Genomic DNA, 24,810 nt, shown 5'->3' with positions numbered 1-24,810 from the left:
CGGGCAATGTCCCGGCATAGACGCTGCCCCCCGGGAGCAGTGAGCTGGAAGGCCTGCGGTGGGGAGGGTGGCAGAGGCGCCCACAGGTGCCTGAGGAGTATGAAGAGACCCCATGCCTGGATCTGGTCGCTGGAAGCCCCTCCACACTCCACACGCCTCATTCACAGAGGGCTCGCCCCCCGCCCCCACCCCTCGCAGGTCAGGCCGGAATCTCCCAGCTCATTCCCAGAGAGGCCCTCCACCAAGGCTCTGCTCCGGAGAGAAGACACAAGGACAGCCTCGCAGACTGCAGGAGCACTAGCAACCCCAGTGATTTATTTCATCTCGGCATAAACAGGCAGATGGACAGGGTTTTACGGAGTTGGCACTCAGGACTCGAAACATGAGCGCTGATCGGTACAGCATCAGCTGGGCAAAGCTGTGTCTTCAAGACGGCTGTTTGTCTTCAAGACCCAGCAACATCACGGCACTGCTTAGCGCTGTCAAAAGCCTCAGAGGAGCTGGCGTCTCGCAGGAGGACAAATCTGGTCTTTTGTTTCATTTCACACCAGTTCACCAAGCAGGTAGGAGGCCCTCACCCATGCCAGTTCCCACACTAGGAGCCGGAGCCTCGTGGTGCCCTCCAGGATGCGGGGAAGCAAACAGAACGTGGCTCTGATGCACACTCAGATGCAACCAGAACACGACCCCTTCCCATCCTTAGTTCCTGTTATCTTCCCGTGAATAATGATGTCGCAGAGGAAAGGGGAAAAGGAGAACACTTATTTTTTTTAAAGACACCAAAAATAAATCATTTTGTAAGCTAGGAAATCATCTACAATAAGACAGAATGCAAAAGAGCACTTTTGTTTACATTTCGACCCAGGAAGGTGTCACAACAGATAATATCCTGAAACCACCTTAACTTCAGGAAAAGGCAAAGACTTAAAAACACATTTCATTTCAAAACATTTCAGAGGGAGTTACCCAAGAGACCAAAAAAATTGAACAGTGGCTACCAGAATTACTAAATTGACACCAGAAAGTAACAAAAATGGACCAGGTGATTTATTTTAAGTATCTGTAGCAAAAGTGATTGGAGAAGGCAATGGCACCCCACTCCAGTACTCTTGCCTGGAAAATCCCATGGATGGAGGAGCCTGGTAGGCTACAGTCCATGGGGTCACTAAGAGTCGGACACGACTGAGCGACTTCACTTTCACTTTTCACTTTCATGCATTGGAGAAGGAAATGGCAACCCACTCCAGTGTTCTTGCCTGGAGAATCCCAGGGACGGAGGAGCCGGGTGGGCTGCCGTCTATGGGGTCGCACAGAGTTGGACACGACTGAAGCGACTTAGCAGCAGCAGCAGCAGCAAAAGTGATACCGGGAGTTGTTGTCACTAAGTAGCCAAAGAATTTCTGCAGCATTCATTCTCTGAAAGGAAAATAAACTGGTGCAGAAATAAAGTCACTGCAGTCCCAGGCCAGCCCCATAAAGCTGCCAGAGTCCACGCTGGCGCTGGCACCAGGGCTCTCCCCAACCAGCAGGAAAAACAGAAAGGAAATGAAGATGACTTCACCCCAATCCTTCAGGTTCCAAACGAACCTTGATTCACAACACAAAAGTCATTGCTGTGAACTAACCGAAAGATTAAGCTTCTGCGAATTACATTTCCCCTGAAAATGCCCCACCGCTCTTTCAAATGTCTGGAAATGTCAGTGTTTGGGGGTTTCTTAATTTCATGAGAATTACAGATGTTGTAAATGCTCTGCCTTCATTTGATTCAAGCGATAGAAGAGCAGGGATCCTTTTACACCAACTGGTTCTCTACAGAGAGCTGGACACAGGCTCAGCAATAGGACAAGCCCCGGCCCTGGAACGTCAGCCCTGGAGGCCTGCCCCTCGCCCAGCCCTCCTGCACAGAAGGATCCTGGGCCTGGGGCTTTTCCATTTGTGTACTCGGCACACGGCCCAACTGGCCCCACACCCCAGGTACTGGCCCCCAAACAAAATGAACTGGTCTTCGCAGCACACAGGTCCTCTGGCACCTGTTCTAGGTGATACTGCCTTGAGAAACGTGGTCTACAAGGTTCTAAGCCCACCACCCTCCTTAGGCATCCTCCGGGATCTTGTCTTGACAACTCCCTGGGGCTCAGGGCCAGCTCCCACAGGAAGCGGTGCTGCATCTCAGCCAAGCGTCCCTTCATTCAACTCAAGGATGAAATAGTATCCAAACACTCCCGAGGGGTGTGTCATCGTCTGGCTGTCCATGTCTGACAGCTAGTATGTCTCCCATCTCCAATGGGGAGAGTTGACTTTGGAAGCCCACTTTAGGATCTGTGTTTTTCAATGGTAAGCATCCTAGGAATGATTTCTCAAGTAAAATCACAGTGATCATATCTCATGAGTTTGATACTGAAGGAATGAAAATATCACCTCGGTTCCATTTCAAATAAAAATTGAGCATAAGTAATGCAAGTCTGGAGAAAAATGTACTGTCATGTGAAACGCTCGTGTCTTTACAAGCACAGTTTGTTTCTTTTGAACCTCACTTCTTCTTCTCCTGCCATGTCTCCAGTCTGCTCCTACAAAGTCAGGCAATCTGGAGCCTGGTTTTTCCTAAGATGCTGACCCGAGTTGCCAAGACATCCTGTGGTGTCAGGAGTGGTCACGGGCAGGCACACAAGTTCCCAGAACACACCAGCTAAGACGGCAGAGCCCTGTCCTCAGGACATGCATGAGTCATGCTGAATTTCTAAGCATGCTTAACTGACCACTTTAACGACCACTGCCTCTTTAGGAAGCATAACCTATTCCCCGCACACCCACAGATCGCACAGGGAGGCTCCCTCCCATCACTGATTCATGAGGAAATCACAGTAAGCTACACATGACTTCATTGACTTCTGTGCCAGTAACCTTCAATGGGCACTTTTCCTGTCATAAAAAAAAAGTGGATTGGATTCAGAATCCAAGTCAGTTGGCCTCTCTTTATGAACATACATTTTATCCTTAAATGTTTAATAGATAGTAAACCCTGCCTTTTAATCCTTGTGCCCTATTACAGTAGTGAAATTTCATGTTAGTTTTATTAATGGTATTTTGGAGCTCACAATTAGACAAAAGTAGTTCATTTGCTAAACTACATTGTTACTGTTGTTTACTTGCTAATTCATGTCCCACTCTTTTGCAACCCCATAGACTTCAGGCTCCTCGGTCCATGGGATTTCCCAGGCAAGAATACTAGAGTGGGTTGCCATTTCCTTCTCCAGGGGATCTTCCTCACCCGAGTCTCCCACATTGGCAGGCAGATTCTTTACCGCAGAGCCACCAGGAAAGCCCCACACTCCCTTATAAACATATGCTCCCCCTCGTGTCTACATGCTCACTGTCACTCTGCCGCACTTTCTTAGAATAATGGTTGTAAAAATGAATTTCCCTCAGAGTTACAGAATTAATATTTAAAACATCACAATTGGTGGGTTCAAACTATGCCTGTATGTTTTTCTTTAGAACTCTCAAAAAAAGAAAGGATTTTAGTCCTCTTTCCGGGGGAATACTACTCTCTTCAAGCCCACTATAAAATATCACAGCGGCTGGGCACCCCGGCCCTGCTTTCAAAGCAGGCGAGCACCTGGCCGCTGTCAGCCTCGCCTACTGATGATACGCTCTTTGGCCAACAATCACCAAAGATCTAAAGCCCGAGTAACAGTCAATCATTGCTACACATTGAACATAATGATGAGCATCCTTGAAATTGAAAGTATTAAGCCCACCTCAGTTAGGTGATGAGAGGGACCTGCTCTCAGGTGTGTGGACCTTTGCCCCTGTCCGGGGCCCCTGGGATCTCCCGTGCTCACTGGACAGGAGACCTTATTGGGAATCAAAGATTTCATCTTTAGTACTTCTTACATTCGGAGTTGACACATAGGGCAGGAACTTTTAAACTAAATTAGAAAAGCTTTAAGAGCTTGATTTATCGGTTATGATTTTAAACTCCAAGCTGAAAAAAAGCACGACCTTCTTTCAGGGGTTTCCAGGAATATGGTTCACACTGGCCTCATTTAGGACTCCAGTCTGGGAGCCCCCCGCGTTTCCCAGGGCCTTCTCAGCACGCAGTTAACAAGGGGGCTGGCACCCCGCAGCACTCAAGCCTGCCTCTCCGACGAGCCACAGCGTCCGGGGTACACAGGGCCCACCCACTGCACCCGGAAGCGCAGTCTCTGATTCTGTTTCCTTCTTTCTCAGGTATGTTGTATCTTATTTGCAAAGTTATTTGCTCATATCCTGCTTCTTAAGCCATCGACACCCCACCCCCCCCTTAAGCAAAGCAAAACAAAGCAGAAGGAATGCAGAGTAGAAAGGGGGCCTTAAGGCAGCGTTGCACAGGGTTTGCCAGGCCCGGTAGTGACAAGCACTACCTCCTAAGTGATCCCCGTGGGCAGCGCCCACCCCCGACCCTCTCCCCCGGCCTCCGCTCCCCTTGCGCCCTTCCGGGTTCCCAGTTGGGACCTCGGCCCACGGCGCATTCCCTGTCTCGGGCCACGGAGGGACACGCCGGGTGACCACCTGGCTCATTCTACACAGCGCCCTCCTCCCCTCGGTCCGGCTTCTCCTCCGGCAAGTTGAGCACGAAGGGGAAGAGCAGGCCCCGGGCGTCCGCCGGGGTTTGGAGCGACTGGAGCTCAAAGCTGCCTTCGAGGCCCGCGTCGCCGGCGCCAGGCTCGCCCTCCCCGGGCGGCACGAAGCGCCAGGTGCCCGCGCGGCTCACGCAGTAGATGGTGCCCTCCAGCGCGGCGCAGCGGAAGGGCTGCAGGCCCGAGGGCGCACCCGGGGGCCGCAGGTGCGAGGCGCAGCGGCTCCACTGCTTGGCCAGGCAGTGGTAGCGGAGCACGCTGACCCCCCCGGCCGGCACGGCCGCCGGCGCGTCGCCGCGGGCCCCACACAGGTCGAAGCGGTAGATGAAGCCGTCCAGGGCCACCATGTCGGCCGAGCGCTCGCGGCTGCTGCTGCACGGGCACTCCTGCCACTCGTCACGCCGCGGGTCATACTTGAGCAGGCGGTAGAAAAGTGAGCCCCCGGACACGTAGATCTCGCCGTTGCACGTGGTGGCCTCATGGGCCACGGCGAAGGCGCCCCGGGGCAGCGGGGCCACGGCGGCCCAGCGGTCGGCGCGCGGGTCGTAGCGCTCCACGCTGAGCAGGCACTCGCCGCCCACGGCGTACAGGTGGCCGTCCAGGGCCAGCAGTTGCAGCTGGGAGCGCGCCTGGCGCAGCGGCCGCACAGTGCTCCAGCGATCAGTGGCCGGGTTGTAGCAGAAGACCCGGTCGGAGGGCCTGGCGCGGCCGTCGGGGCCCGCGGGCCCCACGCCTCCGGCCACGAAGAGGTAGTTGTAGAGCACGCAGAGGCCGCAGCCCCGCGCCGGCGCGCCCTCTGGCAGCCGTGTCAGCTCGCGCCACTCGCCAGCCGCCTCGTGGAAACAGTAGACGGCGGCCTCGCCGCGGCCCTCCGCGTCCCCTGACGGGCTCTGTGGCCGGCTGCCCGCGCGCTCCCCGGCCGGCCCGAGAGCGGCAGCCAGCAGGCGGGTGCGGCCGGCGCGTAGGCGGCGGCGCAGCAGCAGGTCGCGCTCGGCTCCAGACAGGCGCCCGAAGACGGCGGGCTCGCGCAGCACCTCCAGGTAGTGATCGCTCATGAAGCGGTAGGCGGCCTCGCGCAGCTCTGCCAGCCGCTGCCGCTTCGCCGCGCTCAGCACCTCGAAGCAGTTGGCCAGGCTCAGCTGCGGCGCCACAGCGTCGGTGGCGCGCTGCGCGGCGCAGGGTAGCTGCAGGCGGCGCGCGCCGGCCACCACGTCGGCCACGTTGTCTGGGCGCACGCCCGCCATGCGCCCGCTATACGCGTAGGCCAGCAGCAGCCGCAGCGCCGCCCAGCCCACGCCCTGCACCCGCAGCACGTCCCGGGACGCGCGCGCGCGGAAGTAGTCGCTGCGCGCCGCCAGCACAGCCTTGTGCGCCCGCAGCCGGCGGCCCGAGACCTCGATGAGCAGGTCGGGCTCTCCGTGCTCTGGGCCGACGCCGGGCGGCACGGGCGCGGGGTCCGCGTGCTCCTCCGGGGATGTGGGTTCCTCGGTCGGCGGGCGCTCCCCGGGGAACGCGGGCTCCTCGGGGGACGCGGAGTCTTCCGGGGACGCGGCGCCCGAGCTGCCGACGCCCCACTGCCTCTCCACCACCCGCCGGCCGCTGCAACACGAGGGCGGCGAGGCCGCTGCGTCCTCCGCCGCGGAGGAGGCGCGAGACTGCGGCGGGGAGTCGTCCCCGGAGCTGAAGCACAGGGACGCGCTGAGGCTGCAGGGTGTCTGCGCCGGGGACGCCGCGCCCTCCCCCTCGGCCGCGTCCGGCGGCTGCAGGCTGCCCTCTCCCGGAGCCTCGGGAGCGCCGCCCCGGCCTCCGGCCTGGCCGCACGCCCCGTCGCCCGGGTAGAGGACGCAGGGGACCACCGGGTTCTCCATGCGCGCTCGCTCGGGCAGCTGTCCCCCTCAGCAGCTCCGCATCACTCCGCCCGGACTCGGGCTGCCCAAGGTCGATGGCTCCTCCGGGCTCCGGGTGTGCGATCAGACCTCCCTTGTGTCCACAGCGGCTTTCGCTCTTGCGCCGCTCGGCTCGCACCCGCCCGCCCGCTATCCCGAGAAAGGGGTGTGTCTGCGGGAGCGCGCTCCCGCTCCCGGCTGAACTTGTGACCCCAGCGCGGTCCCCGCGGGCGGGCGGCCGTCTGCCCGGGTCTGTGTAGTCGGGGCTCCGCGCGGGCGGACGGAACGGTCGGGCAGCCGCTGCCGCCGCTCTGGGCACGGGTCCCGCTCTGCGGGCCCAGCTGTCGGGTACTAAGCACCTGGCCCGCCCTGTCTCCCCGAGTCACCGTCCATCCGTCCGCATCCCATCGCGTCTGCGCTTGGCGCCGGGCTGCGGTCCACGCTTCCCAACCCTGACTTTCAGTCCTGCTTTACAGGCAGCCGCCCGGGGAGCTTTCTCCTCGTGTGTGACCCCCGTTCGCCATTAGGGCTGAGTGCGGGCCTGGCTCGGCGGTGTTCACCTGGGGGCAGGCGGGGGTGCGTAATTCACTCTCCAGGTGGGCGTTAGGACAAGTCAGTGCACACACTAGACCCGTCTTCCTCACTCATCCACCGGGGGCCTTCCTCTGCGACTTCCTTTGTCGGAACATCAGGTGTTTCCATGTCATGTCACCAGCTCTTCGTGTTCCTGTTTACAGGGGAAAGAGAGGATGTTTGAGTTTGCATTTTCCATAGGCGATTTCATGATAACATCTGCCCCCAGCAACCCCACAAGCTGTAGGCTTCAGATTTGGTGGGAAGGGGATTTTGGCTTTTCAGTGCTGGAGAGAGATTTCAGTGAATACTATTTAGGAATTAAAAGACTTGTCCTCCCCTGATTTTTGAGGCCTGTAAGGAAGGACCCAGTTCAGCCAAGGGCCTTAAATATTAATTCATTGGGTTGAACCATAAAACTGCTGGTTTGGAGGATCAGTGACAGTATCAACCATTCCCGAACTCCAACCTAATGAGATGTTATGTGTGAAATTAAGAACTCTCAGTGAGAAAGCATAGTTAGCCTATGATACCTCCTCAGTTCTGCCGTGGGACAGTTTTCCTGAAACCTGATCCAGTCAGCTATCTCAAATTCGGTTAGAGCCAGTATTTGAAGAAAGGTGCTGAGCGAGGGCTCTGGTGTGGGCTTGGCCTCCGAGGCTCCAACCTGAAACCCGTTTGAATTGCTCCTTCTCTGCACTGCACCTCCGAAAACCTCCAAGAAAGGACGCTCCAAAGAGCACACGTGCCCCCAAAGAGAAAGCCAAGACGAAACGAAACAGAAAACAAAACCCACGTAACTCCTTGGAAGGCAGAGGTGAGCACCTGCAGATGAATCAGAAGAATAAACTATCTTTCCTAAATTGGCCAAATCTTCACTGAGACTCAGCAGCCTGGAAGGGGGTCTTGGCATAAGGGGTGGGGCAGCTGTGCTCTGGTTTTCCTACAAAGAGGCTGTGGACGAGAGAAATCCACCAGATACACACAGCCAGGCCCGCCATCTTTCCAGGCTGTGTTCACTTCTTAGACCAGATATAGTGACACCTAACCACCTACCCTCAGCTGCTTCTGATTCTCTGCTAATTGTACTTAATACTGTTACCTGATCCCTATAAATGTGCAGGGCTGAGTGTATGTATGTGTATAAACACGTTTACCTGGCTCTTTCCTGCTGCCGTGTTAGGAAATACAAGTGTCTCAGAGTTGGAAATTCTAGACGTTCAGTTCCCTCTCCCTTCCTCTCTCTTCACCTCCCTCCCTCCCTATTGCCCAGAAACTGTTACCAGTACCCCATGGGGCATATTCCCACGTGCAGGGCGCTGTCCAGTGTGGAAAGGCAGCGTGGGGACGGGCTGAAACTCTGACCACAGGCGTGAGGGTCACGGGGGAGCTGCATGTTTACTCAGCTGTTCACCAGCCTGCGGAGCTGCTGGGGAGGTGCTGTGTCCACTGAGATGGAAATGAACTCCGGCCCCCGGTGACCGGAATGTGATGACAAACTGGAAACCAGCAGATTTTATAAGCAAAAGTTCTGGCTTTTTCCCAAAGTGCCAGAGGTGTTTTCTTAGTCAGCTGAGTCATTCAGGGAAAGTTAGATAAAAAGTAACACATACTTACATATCTTACCCAAATATATGTATACACATCCATGCCTGAAGTAGAACCAGAGAACTGGCTCTCTGACTTGCTTCTTTCTTTTCACACTTTCTTTGTATGGTATGGCCAATCTTGGACCTCAGAAAACTAACTAGTTTTAAGCCAGGAAAAGAGTTTCAGAACTTCCTAGTTACTCCTCTGGCCTGACTCTCATCAGAATGTGCACAGGCCCAACCCCTGAGGGCTCTCCTCTTGGAAGGCATCACAGACTCAAAGCCAAGGCAGGGCACGGGACTCACTTGAAAAGCCTGAGTTCGGAACTCTCGTGTTTTAAAAGCTCTTCAGAGTCCACTTAAAGCCTGAAAGAATCAGGCAAAGCAGAAATTTTGTCATAGCCGCACTAAGCAAGAGCTGCGTGATGAAACAGACACAATCTAGGCGGTCAGCAGCCTCAGCAGGCCCGTCCATGCCAGCTCCCCGTGTGCAGCCCACTGTCTGAAGGAAGGTTCTGCAGGTCGACAGGTCCTGCCCGCCCCCCGACACACACACACCATGAAGGACAAATAGTCAGCATCCCCAGGAGAAAGCAGAGGACCACTTCCTTTTCCAAATGATGTTCAAGAAACTCAACTTTCAGAGCAAAACCCTCTCCCCCAGAATGACCCATTAAATGGATGGGAAGGAATCAGCCCATTTTGTGTTTAACAGTCCTGTGTTTAACAGGCATTGGCGGGTTTGCCAAGATGCTCAGGTCAGGTTTCTTTGATTGGAAGTCCGGGATTTCCAAAGGGACTTTTCCCCATGTTGCACTTGGCTCTGGAATCAGAGTCCCCCCTCGGAGGCTCTGGGAGGATTCTGAGCCTGGCACCGGCCCTGACAGCAAGGAAACCACCAGACTCCCCACTGACCGTAGCACAGGAAGGGCCTCTCCCCCAAGCACCTTTCTGGGGGCTGTTAGATGAACAACTGCCTCTCCGCCTATCGTCGTGACTGACGGGAAGGGATGTGTCAGCAGAGGTTCGGGTGTGCGGTAGTAACAGAATCCTTCCTGACTACTGGTGAGAAAATATTTTAATAGGAACATGTCTGCTTTAAATATAACTTAGGTAGCACTACCTGTGAAGGATATACACCTCTTCTCCACAGTGTAAATACCCAAGCAGAAGTTTTTAGTCTCTTCCTATGAATTTTTCTCTCAATATGAATTTTTAAAAAAAGATTGTGTATGATTTCCAAATGTGGACATTATTTATGCACTTAATGTGGACATCAGATCATTTAAAATTAAGTTTGTTTCATTATCATGATATAGGTTGCTAAAGAGAATCTCCCTTTCAAATAAAGTCAATTTTTTAAAAAACATTAGTGAACAGACTTATGAAGTTTATCTAAACACCTGCAGCGCCTGTTGTTGTAGCCAATTCCTTCTGGGGGTCCTCTGAGTCAGGCCCACCATGTGTCCGATCCGAGTGTCCAGCCACCTGCTTGTCACAGTAGGGTCCCAGGACCACTCCCTGAGCCCTGCCCGCCACTGACCCCCACACACCAGGGCGACCCCACTCAGACAGTGAGCAGCCAGTGAATCCTGGGATGACGTTAACCTGAGTCTACACTGCCAGGCTTCAGCACTGTAATTTTTAATTTGCTTTTCACGAAGGACGTTTCTAGGACTCGCCAGACTGTAAGGCAACCTCAGTGCAGGAGTGATCATGACCCAGCTCACGCCTGTCTCGTCTATCTTGCAGGCACTGCTGCTGTGTGTGTTACATACGTGACCCTTGCAAGAACCCTTCTGCGGGGCTGTAGCTTTTAGCCCTGTTTTACCAGAGGAAATGAGATGTGAAGCAGTCTCACCAACTTCATACAATTAACTAGCCCTGCGCCCGGCAAGTGGCTGAGCCAGACGGGGCCCACAGGCTGGCTCCAGCATCCATGCCACCCAGCGCCCGCCCGATGCTCTGGGTCCTTCTGTCTGCTGCTAGTAGTGTTTTGTTTTGTTTTTTTTTAATTTTATTATGTATTTTGGCTGTGCTGGGTCTCCATTGCAGGGTGCCAGCGTCCTCTGGTTGCAGTGCACGGGGACTGCTCTCTAGCTGTGGCGATGGCTTCTCCTGTTGTGGGGCACAAGCCCCCGGGCCTGCAGTCTTCAGTAGCAGCGGTTCCCCCGCTCTCGAGCACAGGCTCGGCAGTTGTGGAGCACAGTTGCTCCTAGGCACGTGGGATCTTCCTGGACTAGGAAACAAACCTGAGGCTCCTGCGTTGGCGGGCAGATTCTTTACCACTGAGCCACCAGGGAGGTCCTTCCTGTCTGTTCCAGTTTTGAAGGTGAAGCCCGGGACTTTGCCGCATCCGCGCGGTGGGCTGAGGGACGCCTACAAAACGCTGGTGGGTCTGGTCCGCTGCCCAGCGCAGCTGGGGGGCAGGATGCTGGTGGAGGGGGCTGTCCCAGCCCTGAGAGGGAAGCAGATGGAGACGCGGGCAGGTCTGGCAGGAACGGGCCCGCTGGGGCTGTCTGTGTGGGTGTGATTTAGGGGAATAACAGCCGGCTGACTCTCTGGCACAGCTGCACTGGAGGAAGTAAAATCAGAGAATGTCAAGAAAAGCCTTTACGTAATAGCTGTTCGCAAAGTCCAAACTCCTTAGGCTGGAAAACAAGGCATTGAGCTGTCTGCTCCCAGGTCTGCCCCGAGCTTGACCCTCATCCTGGGCCAGAAAGGCCTCTCCACCTGTGGGGCGAGCGCAGAACTGCCGCCGTGCCCTGGTGAGCCCCGCGAGGTTGTGTGTGCATGCATACCCCACGCACATGTGCCTGTTCATGCAGACCCCACGCCCTGGTGAGCCCCGCGAGGCTGTGTGTGCGTGCACACCCCACACAGGTGTGCCTGTGCGTGCAGACCCCACGCCTTGGTGAGCCCCGCGAGGCTGTGTGTGCATGCACACCCCACACAGGTGTGCCTGTGCATGCAGACCCCACACCTTGGTGAGCCCCACAAGGCTGTGTGTGCGTGCACACCCCACACAGGTGTGCCTGTGCGTACAGACCCTGTGCCCTGCCCCCTCAGAGTGCTGTCAAAGGCATGGCCCACGGTCCTCCTGCTGCAGCAGCACTGCCTCGGTTTATGTGGGAGAAAAGCCCCGCGGGTCAGAGAGCCAAAATCAGGGAAGCGTCTCTGTGCCCTTGGCTGTTGCCAGTAATGAGCCATCTGGGTAAGATGATGCCCAGGGTGAAGGGATGAGATGTATGTTAATCCAACAGGACAACCAGGTCATGAAGATCTGTAGGAGAGCTTCACCATTCCGCCTCCCTCGTCAGATCGCCAGTCTTTGTTTTTAATCTGAGAGACACACACGGTGTCAGAGCGTCGTGACTCAAGAGACAGCCCTTGGCAGGACATGAACTCTCACTCCTGAAGTCAGCACACTAGAGCGGGGGCACTCGGAGGCATTGCTGCTGCGGGCTCAAGGGAGCCTGTACCTTCAGTCACCACCAAACGTGACATCACAGACAGGGCCAAACTGGGTGCCGTTACAACACGGTCCTGTGCTCCGCGGAGTCACACACCCCGAGGGACTGAAAGGAGAACAGGTGGAGATAAACGTGTGCACTCATCACGTGGAGGACTCCCAAGTTATATGAGCACAAACAACACCTTTGATTTCCAGATGCACCTCCAGGGAACAAGCCCAGAACTCGCTGCAAGAGAAGCACGTGCCTCTGTTTGCGGCTCGGGTTTGGGAGGTGTTGACCTAGGCAGACACGGACTGCGAACACTGCGATCCCACAAGGAACCACCGGGGCTGGAAGGAGGTGCATGGGCCACAGTCCCACCAGGAAACCTGTCGCCATGAGACCCAGTTTTGAGCAACAGTTGAGTAAGATAAGGCTGTCTTGGGCATCCTCTGAAATCAGAGGTGAGCTCTCCACCAGGGATGGAAAGCTGGTGTCAGAAGTGAGAGACTTGCCTGGGCTGAACAAATTCACACTTCCCCCCAGATCTTCAATCTGTTAAAGTCCCATCAGCGGTGATAAATAATTAATAGTATTCTGTCACTTACTTGGTTCACATACTGAGTGGATATAGCTGAACACCCACAATGTTTCAGGAAGTGCCCTGGGTCCTAGATGGGAGCAGGAACCAAAAAAACTTGACCTCGGCCCCCACGGAGCTCCCAGTCTAGGGAGAAAACAAGCCTAAGCCATCATTATACGAACTCTAGTGAATTACAAACCACATAAACAAGGGTGTGAGAGGCCTGATGGACCTGGTTTCTACTGGCATCGGGGAAGATTCCTGAGAGCAGGAGGGAGCCAGACACAGGGCCAGGGGAAGCGAGAACAGACTCCTTGGGTTGGAAACAAGCTTGACCAGTTCAGAAACTGGAGAGCCTGGCGCGGCCAGGAGCCCCAGGGTGAGCAGGGCCAGGCCCCACCCTCACGTCCGAATGACAACAGGAATCCTCTGATGGCTTCGAAGAAGTGGAGGGAGGTGACAGGGCAGCCACGCAATCCATCTCCTGTTTCAGAAAGAGAGCTTTGTGTCCTTTTGTACAAAAAGATTGATTAAACTTCTTTCAGACTGATTTTCCATCACTGCCAAAAGGGCCACACACATTAAAATGGATGAACTAAACCTACATGTATCGGTGTGAATAAATTCCAAACACATAATTTTGAATTTTTGAAGGTTTGCCATTTGCAGAAAGATGCCGTATAATCCGATTTTCTGCTTATGCTTGTGCTCAGTCGTATCTGACTCTGTGGAAGCCCATGGACTGCACCCCGCCAGGCTCCTCTGTCCCTGGGATTCTCCAGGCAAGAATACTGGAGTGGGTTGCCATTTCCTCTCCCAGGGGATCTTCCTGACCCAGGGACTGAACCCGTCTCCTGTGTCTCCCGCATTGGCAGGTGGATTCCTTACCACTGAGCCACCTGGGAAGCGCCGTAATACTATTTACATACATTTAAACATGAAAACAAAAACTCTGTATCACTCATGGAAGTGTGAAAGGGACGGGCTTGGTGGGGGGTGGGGGTGGGGGGGGTGTTGTCTACCTGCTGTATTAACACCTGGTTTCCTAAGGATTTGAAGTGTAAACGGCAAGATGATAACGTGTATTAAAGCTCACTGGGATACCATGGGTATTTTAATCACATTGTTAATGGCGTTTGATTATAACTTACAACTTAAAAATGTTATCCCATATGTGTATCAGTATTCATCAATTAAATAATCAATCTGGACTGCGACTGACTCTCGTGGAAGCCACACAGTCTGAAACATAACGAAGTCACTCACTAGGTAACAAGACTCCTAAGTTGCCATATTCTTAGTGCTACGAGTATGTGAGTAAAGTCAAGGTCAAACTGAAATGTGGGGAAGTTAAATAAAAACTCACACTTTATAATTTTCTTGGTTTTATACAGAGAGACTTGTCCAAGATCACACACCATTACTGGCAAGTTGGAGCCCAGCTCCCTCGCCTACTAATCGCACTCGCGCACTTATCGCTGTTGGCATGAATGGATCACAAGCTAGGAAGCCCTGTCTCTGACCTCTCTCCTGCTTTGCTGTGGTTAAGACGTAACAATAGAGCCCCACCCCGACCTATGTCCTCAGGTATCCTGCCGGTCCCCAGAAGCGATGCTCTTGACCTAGGCCCGCCCCCTCCGGCTTAGCAGGTCCTGGGAAAGGGCCTGAGTCTTGCCTGGAAACCGCTGCAGAGCAGCACTGCCTTTTGTTTGGCTGTCAGGAGACAAGGAACCTGGTGGAGAGCTTACAGGGAGGAATTCATCCAAATTCAACATGTGATCTCTGTCATCTAAGCAACGAGGGTGGCGGACGGGATGCGGAGGCAGATGAAATGCCAGCTCGTCTCTCACTGTTGACACCTGGCTTCGGAAGCAGAAATCCAGACACGTTCTGTCAGTGGGAATTCCTCCATGTGAGCGTCAAAGAGGCCTCTCCCATCAGGACAGTCCTGAGACAGCCAGGAATAAGTGGATGCAAAAACGAAATATTTAAATGATCTTGAGACTCAATCCAAGGAAACTATTGGGCTGGCCAAAAAATTGGCTAAGGTTTTTGTTACATTATATGGAAAAACCCAAACATTTTGGCCAGCCCAATATATTATTAACCTGCTGTCTTTGCAAACTCTTTTAAAGTCAGTGTGTTAGTTGCTCAGTCATGTCCCACCCTTTCTGACCCCATGGACTGTGGCCCTCCAGGCTCCTCTGTCCATGGGATTCTCCAGGGGTAGGCTGCCATGTCCTCCTCCAAGGGATCTTCCCAACCCAGGGATCGAACCCGCGTCTGCTGCATCGCAGGCAGATTCTTTACCACTGAGCCACCTGGGAAGCCCAACATCTGCCTAAACAGAGTTTATAGGTGAAGGCTGCCAACATACTGGTTTCCACCGGATTTCCCCCACATGTGGGTGTGGAGTCCGGGCTGTGGTGGGGTCAGGGTGAGGGGATCACTTCAGTCTCAGGAAGAAGCTATTTTGGGAAACAGCACTCCCACTGGGGCAGACACCACAGGAGGTCAGGCAGTAGTGACTGGGGAGGGTGTGACACGCCCACACACACACACACACACACACGGCCCCTTCCTGCCGTCTTCTGGGGTCTGGAAGTCCACAAGGAGGTGGCCACATCCCGTGCACGGGGCAGCTGATGCTTCACAGCCCGGCTGGGTGGGGGCATCTGCAGGCCCAGTCCCAGCGCAGCCGACCCCGGAAGCCCCTCGCACAGCGGGCCCTCACCGGGCAGGCATGGGCTCCACCGCGCCAAGGGCGCAGGCCACGGCCGTGCACCCGGGGGTGGGCCCTCTCTCCCAGGCCACGGCCGTGCACCCGGGGGTGGGGCCTCTCCCAGGCCACGGCCGTGCACCCGGGGGTGGGCCCCTCTCCCAGGCCACGGCCGTGCACCCGGGGGTGGGCCCCTCTCCCAGGCCACGGCCGTGCACCCGGGGGTGGGCCTCTCTCCCAGGCCACGGCCGTGCACCCGGGGGTGGGCCTCTCTCCCAGGCCACGGCCGTGCACCCGGGGGTGGGCCCCTCTCCCAGGCCTCCCGCGGGGTCGGCTGGCCGTGCTCTCCTTGGACCTCTGCCGGGCAGCCCTGCCCCGCACGGCCCCGCCCTCGGAGACCAAAGGGCCAGCGAGGCTGAACCTTCTTCACACACGAGGCCCCTGCACTCGGACCGGGACACCCAGCCTCCGCGGGACACGGACCTCAAGGGCTAGGGAGCCGGGCCGCAGGAGGGCGGGCGGAGGGCTGCACTCAGGCACCGCAGGGCGGGCAGCTCGGGCCTGGGAGCTCAGCCCCGCCGGCTGGCAGAAGGAGCTGGAGGGGGCGCGGCAGGATGGCGCAGGACGCGGCTCATGGTCCCTGGGGCCCCTCAGTGCAGCCCGGCCACGTGGACGAGATGAGAGAGGAGGGGCGGTCATCCCCCGGGTGACGGCGGCCCCCCCACGGGTATGCTCCGGCCCCCAGATCCTAAATGCTGGTCACTGTGGTGATGGAGGCTGTGCTGAAAATGGCAATCACACAGCTTCCGCTCTTAGGACCGACACTTGGGGCCCGGTGCTGACCTGTGAGAAATCCAGAGCCTCTGGGGACCCAGCTGGAGCCCACAGAGACAGTGCTGCCAGGCGCCCCAGCTGGCAGCAGATGTGGGTGGCCTTAAGGGCATCCATCGAGCTTCCCCACCAGATTGCCCAGCCTGTAAGTCGAAGGGCATGGCAGCCCTGCTGTTCTGAGCTGGCAGGTCTGGAGTGGTCAGTTATAGAGCCAGTGGGGCAGGCAGTGGGCAGACACATCAGGGCTCCGAGGACAGACGAGCGGGGCTCCTGGACGGCAGGGCTCAGCAGCACCGCGGCCCCACGATGCCAGAGACGGAGGGTGCTCCAGTCGGCCGGATGATGCCGGAGAAGACTTCCGGGGGGGCCGGGGGGGCCCTGCTGAGCGCTGTCTCTGTGACTTGAGAGAAGAGGGGAGCTGGAGAAGGAAGGGTTCCGTTTTCAAGTGCAATTTGGAGGAAACAAAGAGGAAGCAGGCTTACTGGGTTCACAGACGAAGCTCTTCTCCTTCCCAGCGCCTCCAAGACTGTCGAATTCAGACGGGGCTTCAGAGCCAAGATCAGTCTAGGCAGCACAATCAGATCTCTTTTAAGACCTCCTGGTATCTGAGGGGCACCAGGCAGAGGCCCTGGAAGGGTCTTGTGGTAAACAACACAAGGCTTCTAGGAATTTTAAGGATGCTTTTCACAGCGGCCTTGCAGGGAGTCCAAGGTGGAGAAAGGACTGAGTGGATTTGTGGATGACACCTCTGTCTAATGGCTTCAATCCCAGCAGATCCATAGAAAGCCCACAACGTTTTTAAGATAATTGCACAGGAAGAGATTCTGCCAGCTTGGAGTCAATGGGCCAAATCAGCTCAAAGAAACCAGGAGGCAGGCTGAGAAAATCACTCAGCTGCAAGCACCAGGCACTTTTTATGAAAAAGGGAGGAGGACTTGAAGGATCAAGAAGGCAGGAGCATCTGAGAATCACTCCCGGAGCTGGAACTGAGCCCGCTTGTGTCCGATGGCCCTGCAGGGCTGCCCACAGAGCGGCCGCTGCGTGTCGCTCTTCCTGTCTGAACAGGACAGTGGCGATGCGTCAGCCTGGCTGGGCCACGGCACCCAGGTGTTTGCTCAAATGCCAGTCTAGAAGGTATTTCTGTGAAGGTATTTTTAGTTGAGACTAATATTTAGACCAGCAGATTGGAGGAAAGCTGACTACTCTTCACAGTGTCTGAGACCTGCTCCCTGGTTCATAGACGGCGTCTTCTGTGTCCTCAGCTGGAGGAAGAGCTGGGGTCTCCACGGGGTCTCTGTCATCAGGGTACTTACCCCATCATGGGGGCTGCACCCTCACAACCTCATCACCTCCCAAAGCCCCCCACTTCCTAATACCATCATCTGGGGGTTAGGCGCAGCATGTGAATTTGGGGAACACACAGGTACTCAGTCTGCAGCAGCCACTAAGTTTGTGGGTTGGCCATCAGACGACCCCGCCGGCTGGAGTGAGCTTCCTGTTATCTGTGCTGTGGACTGCAGCCCATGGGAAACTACTGGCCACCCAGCCTCGGAACAAGGCTCATGCCTTTCAGTGACCATTCTGACGGCTATCTGAGGAACCGGTCATGGGGGCCAGGGGGGGTGCCCGCAATGGGAGCAGGAGGCGACCCTGGCTCGGACAGAGGCAGCAACTCCACGTCTGCACTGTGGCCCCGCGACAAAGGGTTCTCAGGGCCAGCGCTGAGGGCACCCCCCCCAGCACAGGGACCCCTGCTAACGCCACGCTCGGCCATGTCCTCCCCCCCGGACGGTCTCGCTCTGTGAGCCACGCAGTCTCAGCTCTCCAAAGTTAATCCACGTCCTGCTCCATCAAGGCCTAGTGTGTAAAGCTCTGTCAATTTACAGAGGAAATGCCACAGTTAATGAGGGATAAACGTGTATTAAGTCACAAATCTCTGACACGGCCGGGGTGCCTGTTGGCCTGCCTTCCTCCTCCGACGCGCCAGCGTCTCTGACCGCTGTCTCCGCGGGGTGTCCCCTACCGTCCTCCATTGCTGGGCTTCATCCTTCAGAGCCCAACTCACAATCCCTGCGTCAGGTGCTTTCATAGGGGTTTGTTCCTTTCCTTCAGAGACACTGCCTGCCTGCTTGTTACCACACACGAATTAACATCACTTTCACCGTATCAGAACCTAAGCTGCAGGGAGACAGTTTGGGGGAAGCGAAGGCTGTGTCAGTTTTAAATGCCGTTGTATTCCCAGCACCTAGAACTGAGCCTGACCTGGGTGGGACAGACACTCGATAGATGTTTGTGAAAGGAAGAAATTGGTTTTTAATCCATCAGATATTGTATAAGACTTGCAGCAGCTTCATTTCCAAAGTGCTGTTTATTTTAATATTCTTTCTAGCAGGAACTGGCTTGCTGGCCAAAGGCAAACTCCTGGAAAATCTTGGTTTACCCCAAAAGCCAGTGCTCATTGTGAACTATTTCACAAAGAGCTGCGGGTGCCAACACTGTCATTTTAGAGTAATTACAATAATTCCAAGAGAGAAACCCGAGTCAAGGCCCCAGTGGAGACAGTGATCCCTGAACTCCCCAGAACAGATCCACCAAGGGCCACCAGGGGAGGACGCGCCGGGACAGGGCGGGTTCTGGTCTGCACCCCGACAGCCCCGCGGGCACCTCTGGGGTGGCCCCGTAGCCATCCTCCTGGGTTCACCGCGCCCCCAACTAGGGAGGCTGAGGGGCATTACAGCTGCCTAAGTAGTTCCAGATTCACCGCAGAGCTGTGATTACAGACAATTTATGCTGCTGGTATTTAGAAAAAAACTGAAACAGGATCCCAGATGGAGGCCCCACAGCATGGAGCGCCGCCTGGTTTCAGCTCAGGGACGAGAGTGGACTTGGAGCTAAAAGGAGGCCTCGTGCTTCCCCGGTGCCAGCGTGGCAGCTTGTGTGAGCGCATGCAGAAACGGAGCGATGGGGCTGCCAGGAAGATGCTCGGGGATGAAGGGACGGCCTCGCCGCATTCCCAGACCCTCTGTTCTCTCAGCGCTGGAGCCAGCAGCCGGCACGGTCCCGCCCCAGGAACACCCAGACACTGGGACCACAGGGGACCGCACAAAGCCAAGCTGCCCCAACAGCTCATCCTGATGAACCACGGACACTTCACTGTCTTCTCCCCTCTTCCCAAACCCAAGAGGGCCTTATGGCCTGTAAGCAAAATCTCTGAACTCTTTTCATTGTGTTCTAAAATTATATCATCAGCAGTATCCTGTGCAATTGACATTAAAAGGTGGAAAGACTTTATTTCTTTAAACATTTGCTTTGTTAGGCCCCAAAGGGAGAGCTGGAACCTCCAGTTACAGTGCATTCAGGGGACTGTCCCTGGGCAAATCTGAGGGATGGAGTGCTCCCTTCTGCATTTCCCGGGTAGGCATGGAGGACTCTTAATAATAGGGCACCATTAGCTCAGGGTAAGAAGCCAGGGGAACACTGGCGGTCCATTAAGAGTCCTAATTGGAAGCTGAGTACCTGATGGTTGATGCGAAAAGGAGGGAGGCGGCCTGATCACAGGCTGGGAAGAGTGAACTCGCCACCCACCCCACCCCCACTGAGGGGCTGCACAGGGATTTAAAATCTGCCTGCAAGGCGCCTTCAGTACTTGGAGCAGAAATAAAACTTATTACATTGATTTGTTCTTTTCCTTGCCCTTAGAATAGATGTGGGGGTGGGTGGAGATAGAAGATGTGGTTTTGTAGGAACCTAAGAATTGGTGGAAATTTTTTTATATTTACTTAAGGCTACAGGAGCAACCACGCCAGAGTGGCGGACCCTGCCGGCCCTGACCGGGAGGCTGGGGTCCCCCCGCATGAATGGGGTTGGGGGAGCCGGCGGGAGGCTTTCCTTGGAAATGCATTTAACCTCCCCTCCAGCCGGCCACACGCTGTCTTTATTGAAATGCGGTTTCTTCTCGCGCCCCGCCCCCGGCCATCGTGATGTCAGGCACGTTCCAACCCAAGCGACAAGCACCGCTGGTGGCCCGTCTGGTCGGTCAGTGGGGCAAAGACTCCGAGAAAAGAAAGCGCTCGCTGTGCACCACCCCAGCACCCCGCGAGCCCCCAGCAATGCCGGCTGCACAAGGAGGGGGTCCCCGGGGGGTCGCAGAGGGCCCCGGGGGTCCGCAGGGCAGTCAGAGGAGGTGATGGGGGCGAACCGGCAAGGAGCCTCCGCACACACTCCGGCACGTCCCTCCCCCCCGCGGTCCCAGGTCTGGGAGGGCCCTCCCACCCGCTTCCTGTGGCGCCCAGAGACGGATGCTCCGGAGGCAGCGCGGCCCGGCCATGGCCGCCCGCGAGCCAGGCCCGCGCGGCGCTGAGCACAGGCCAAGGCACTCTTTGGGAGCGGGAAGTGGCCGGCCCCGCTGGCCGCAAACGTGGCCACTGGACCGGGACCGCCTCCCCAAGGAGCGTCCGGCCTGGGGCGCGGGGCGCGGGGCGCGGGCCTGGCTCCTCCCCGCCGGTTCAGGCCGCTCCGCCCCCGAGATGGCTCTGGCTAGGCTGCGCTCGCCGAAGCGCGATCCGCGGCGGGAACGACGGAGACCACGGCACCCCTGGGGCTGTGTCCTCGGAGGCGGTCGCCACGGGCACGGAGCAGGGGCTAGTCGCCCCCCGCTTCCGGCTGCAGCGCCCGGAGAGTCTCCGTGCCGCCCGCTCCACTAGGCGCCCCGGAGCCGGGCGGGACCCCACACCCCACCGGGCCGTCTCCCCGCGCTGCCCACCATCTCCGCCCGGGCGGCCACCCCTGTCCCGGGCAGTGCCCACTCTCGGACCCCGGGCCCAATTACCCTCCGCCTCCTGGGCCGTCTAGCCGCTGCCTGCCCCTCGGGGCCCACCCCTACCTCGTAGGTCCTCTCCGCGCCCTCCACTCGGCGCCTGCCCGCGCCGGGGGTGCGGAGCCCTCGCCGGGGTCCCCGACGCGCGCGCGCCGGCCTCTCCCGCGCACCTGTAAGAACGCCGGGGGCGGGCGGGCTGCCTCCCGCGCACCTGCGCGAGCGCCCGCGGGAGTCCGCGGGTCTTTCCGGGGCCCGTCTTTCCAGTCCTCCCAGCGAGTGCCCCCCGCGCTCCCGGCCCGGGCAGCGCGGTCTCGGCCGCCGCGGCGGCGGGGCCCGGCACTCACCGCGTCCTGGAGGCCTCGCCAGGCGCTGGCGGATCTGAGAAGCGCGCCGAGGCGGGGACGCGGGCGGGAGAGCGGCCGCAGCCCGTGGCCGGGAGCGCGTGCTCGGGAGCGCGCCGGCGCGTCCCGGCCCCCGGCCGCCCGCCCCGAGCCCTCGCCGCTCGCTTAACCCTTTCCAGGGCTGGGAGGGCCCGCGGCCAGCCGGCTGGAGGCGCGGGAGGCGCGGGAGGCGCGGGCTGCGGCCCGGACCCCTCGCACTGCGTATATACTGAGTTTGAATCCAACAGCTCCGCCACCAGCGAGCGAGAAACAGGTTCCCGCTGGCGCAATGCCCGCCAAAGACCAGGCTCTTTTGTGTCCTAGTCCCCCCATCCCCCCAGAAAAAATAATATATATAAAATAAAATAATGGAATTTAGAGTTTAAGTTTTTGGAAAATTAGGGACGATGCGTTGTTGAAACATTTAGTGGTTAAAAAACTGCCTACATCCGTACAGACTTCGGAGTAAAAAGGCAACACTGAGAACACTCAAGTAGAGGAAACGCTGAAACTCGTTCTTGTATCTAGAAACGTGGCCCCCCACCTCCACTGGTTCTGAGCCCTGAGTGCTAGTATCAGAGAGCAGGGCATTTTCCCTTGAATAGCCCTGAGCATTTTCCTTTTAACAGCCCTGAGTTCACACGCTCCCCCAGCCTTCCACAAGGGAAAAAAAAGCAATTAAATTCCAGTAGCTGTCAGGAATTGATCCAATCACTACAAAGTACTTTGAGTCTCTTGGCATGAAAAATTAATTAGAATATCTGTGTGTTGGCGTGGAAACCGCATTCCCTGGTTCATTTAAGAGTTCTGTGCACATTGTACAAAAGGCAAGCCCTGCTCCTGGTTGCTCCCCTGTATTCCCCCAAGCCCAGCCTGACTACTCTCTTCAGCTCTGTTGCACTCTGGGTGCATCTCCATCCTTTCATGAGCTACTCCATGAACAGTGGAGGCTCCTTTCTTCATGTCTGAGTGTTTCTGGTGCCTAGAGCCTTGTGTGCAGAACAGAGTATGCTGCCAAGCTCTCTGAAGCACTGCTGACTCCTGACTGAACAGGGCACACACATGGACGGTGCCCTGGTCGTGCCAGTGCAGTCATTTCACACCATACACAGTGCCTGGCCCACGCTCATGCCCTCGCTGTTCTGACGTCAGTATGACAGCAGAGCCTGTCTTTGTGGCCTCATGTAACGGTCAGCACTGTGATCCTCAGTCATTGCTGAGTCAGTGATCCAGTGACCTCACTGGGCCTCTCTCTCATCGCCCTGCACCCTCGTCTGCGTGGACCATGTCAGCTGTTGTGCACACACTTTTTCTCAGCAGACTGCAAGCTACCAGGAGGAGGCGATAAATCCTTGTCAAGCAAGTAAATATTACCATCACTAAATGGCCAATACGTTTATTAGTATCAATCCTAGCAAATGTTCTTTTGGAAAAGAAATAAAAATTTTAGTTGAAGTATTTTCAAGGTATGAGTTCATAATGTTCGAGCAAGTTATCTGCAATTAAGTATGACTTCACATAAATCTATGTAGTATGTCTATATGTAAGCACAGGTACAATTCTGCAAAATACTAGGTGTAGAGACACACACTCGCATGTGCACGCGTGCACACACACACATGTAGGGCCCCAGGAGGTGGAGACTCCTTCCATTTTACAGCTGAGGAAATTTAACTCTCAGAGGTTTTCATCATCTTTTTCATTCTGTGTAAGGTGGAGCAGGAATTGTAGTTCAGCCCCAAAGCCCTGGTTTATGTTCACAGTGAAACACCATCCTTCCAAATGACTGAATGAATCCATGCTTCAGAGAGCAAATCAGGAAGGCTTCAGTTCAATTCAGTTCAGTCGCTCAGTCGTGTTCTACTCTTTGCGACCCCACGGACTGCAGCACACCTGGCCTCCCTGTCCATCATCAACTCCCCGAGTTTACCCAAACTCATGTCCATTGAGTTGGTGATGCCATCCAACCATCTCATCCTCTGTTGTCCCCTTCTCCTCCCGCCTTCAATCTTTCCCAGCATCAGGGTCTTTTCAAATGAGTCAGCTCGTCGCATCAGGTGGCCAAAGTATTAGAGTTTCAGCTTCAGCATCAATCCTTCCAATGACTATTCAGGACTGATTTCCTTTAGGATGGACTGATAGGATCTCCTTGCAGTCCAAGGCGCTCTCAAGAGTCTTCTCCAACACCACAGTTCAAAAGCATGAATTCTTCGGCACTCAGCTTTCTTTATAGTCCAACTCTCACATCCATACATGACTACTGGAAAAACCATAGCCTTGACTAGACAGACCTTTGTAGGCAAAGTAATGTCTCTGCTTTTTAATATGCTGTCTAGGTTGGTCATAACTTTCCTTCCAAGGAGTAAGCATCTTTTAATTTCATGGCTGCAATCACCATCTGCACTGATTTTGGAGCCCCCAAAAATAAAGTCTGTCACTGTTTCCACTGTTACTCCATCTATATGCCATGAAGTGATGGGACCAGATGCCATGATCTTAGTTTTCTTAATGTTGAGCTTTAAGCCAACTTTTTCATGCTCCTCTTTCACTTTCATCAGAAGCTCTTTAGTTCTTCTTCACTTTCTGCCGTAAGGGTAGTGTCAGGAAGGCTTACTAGAGCACAAAGCCACAGTCGGTGTAACAGGAATCGTGTGTGAGAAATGAAATCAGTCCTGCTTCCTTTCACTGCACTGACTCTGCCTACCCCAGAGAAGCTTCATGCTGTGAGCAGAGACCAACCTTGGGGCATGCACGCCCTTGGGGAGGGGGCTGGTTGTGCATCTTGAGAGGGGTCTTCCCCAAGTTGTCATCCAGCTCATGACTCCTGGTTTATGATGCATGATTCCACATAGGACTGTCAGGAGGCTTGCCTGTGACTCTAGAAGGAGACAGAGTGGGACAAGGATGCTGCGGCCAGGGGGCCAGGCCAGCCCGCAAACCTGGTGCTGGCACCGCACAGCCGGAGGGACCCAGGACATCCTGCCTGCAAGGGGGTCCCGGGACCCGGAGAAGCCCTGTCATCCCCGAGGAAGCAGTATGAACAATGGCTTTGATGACCTGCAGGGTTAAACAGGACAGAAATCCAAATTGAAAGGTACCCTCTGTGTTGCTGGCCTCCCCGCTGGTCATACAGTGACTGCAGAACAGTGCTTAATTTGTCAACTCATCTCTACATGAAGGCCTAACGAGTAAACCTCTAGAGCATAAACTAAATAAGGAGACTTACCTATTAGACACAAATGTATCCAGGCACTGAGTGAAACCCTCCACCCATCATTCATCTGAATCTCCTGGCAACCTCGTGCAGAAGCTCCTACGGTATCCAGATGAGGAAACGGAGGCTCTAGAAGTAATGAGCC

General features: G+C 55.8%; 1 protein-coding gene across 5 annotated transcripts; it reads right to left on the bottom strand.

Annotated features, from left to right (window-relative positions):
- Window positions 1-282: 282 nt before the first annotated feature.
- KBTBD11 (kelch repeat and BTB domain containing 11) lies at window positions 283-21,519 on the bottom strand. 5 transcript variants are annotated; one of them, XM_059882318.1, is made up of 4 exons: window positions 21,416-21,519; window positions 12,150-14,653; window positions 10,920-11,242; window positions 283-7,232 (listed from the first exon to the last, which is right to left on the bottom strand). In XM_059882318.1, the coding sequence occupies exon 4, from the start codon at window positions 6,485-6,487 to the stop codon at window positions 4,562-4,564; it is 1,926 nt and encodes a 641-aa protein (XP_059738301.1). In that variant the 5' UTR covers window positions 6,488-7,232; window positions 10,920-11,242; window positions 12,150-14,653; window positions 21,416-21,519; the 3' UTR covers window positions 283-4,561. The 5 variants fall into 5 exon arrangements, with proteins under 5 accessions (XP_059738301.1, XP_024842115.1, XP_005225972.1 ...); XM_024986347.2 differs by lacking the exon at window positions 12,150-14,653; XM_005225915.5 differs by lacking the exons at window positions 10,920-11,242; window positions 12,150-14,653.
- Window positions 21,520-24,810: the final 3,291 nt, after the last annotated feature.

This window comes from Bos taurus, chromosome 27 (assembly GCF_002263795.3).
Source record: "Bos taurus isolate L1 Dominette 01449 registration number 42190680 breed Hereford chromosome 27, ARS-UCD2.0, whole genome shotgun sequence".
NCBI lineage: Eukaryota > Metazoa > Chordata > Mammalia > Artiodactyla > Bovidae > Bos > Bos taurus.
Note: the sequence above shows the minus strand (reverse complement) of the source record. Positions and strands in the feature narration are given on the sequence as shown.

Excerpts from the sequence above, each read along its gene's own strand:
- KBTBD11 (XM_059882318.1), bottom strand. The coding sequence starts at position 6,487 with ATGGAGAACCCGGTGGTCCCCTGCGTCCTCTACCCGGGCGACGGGGCG.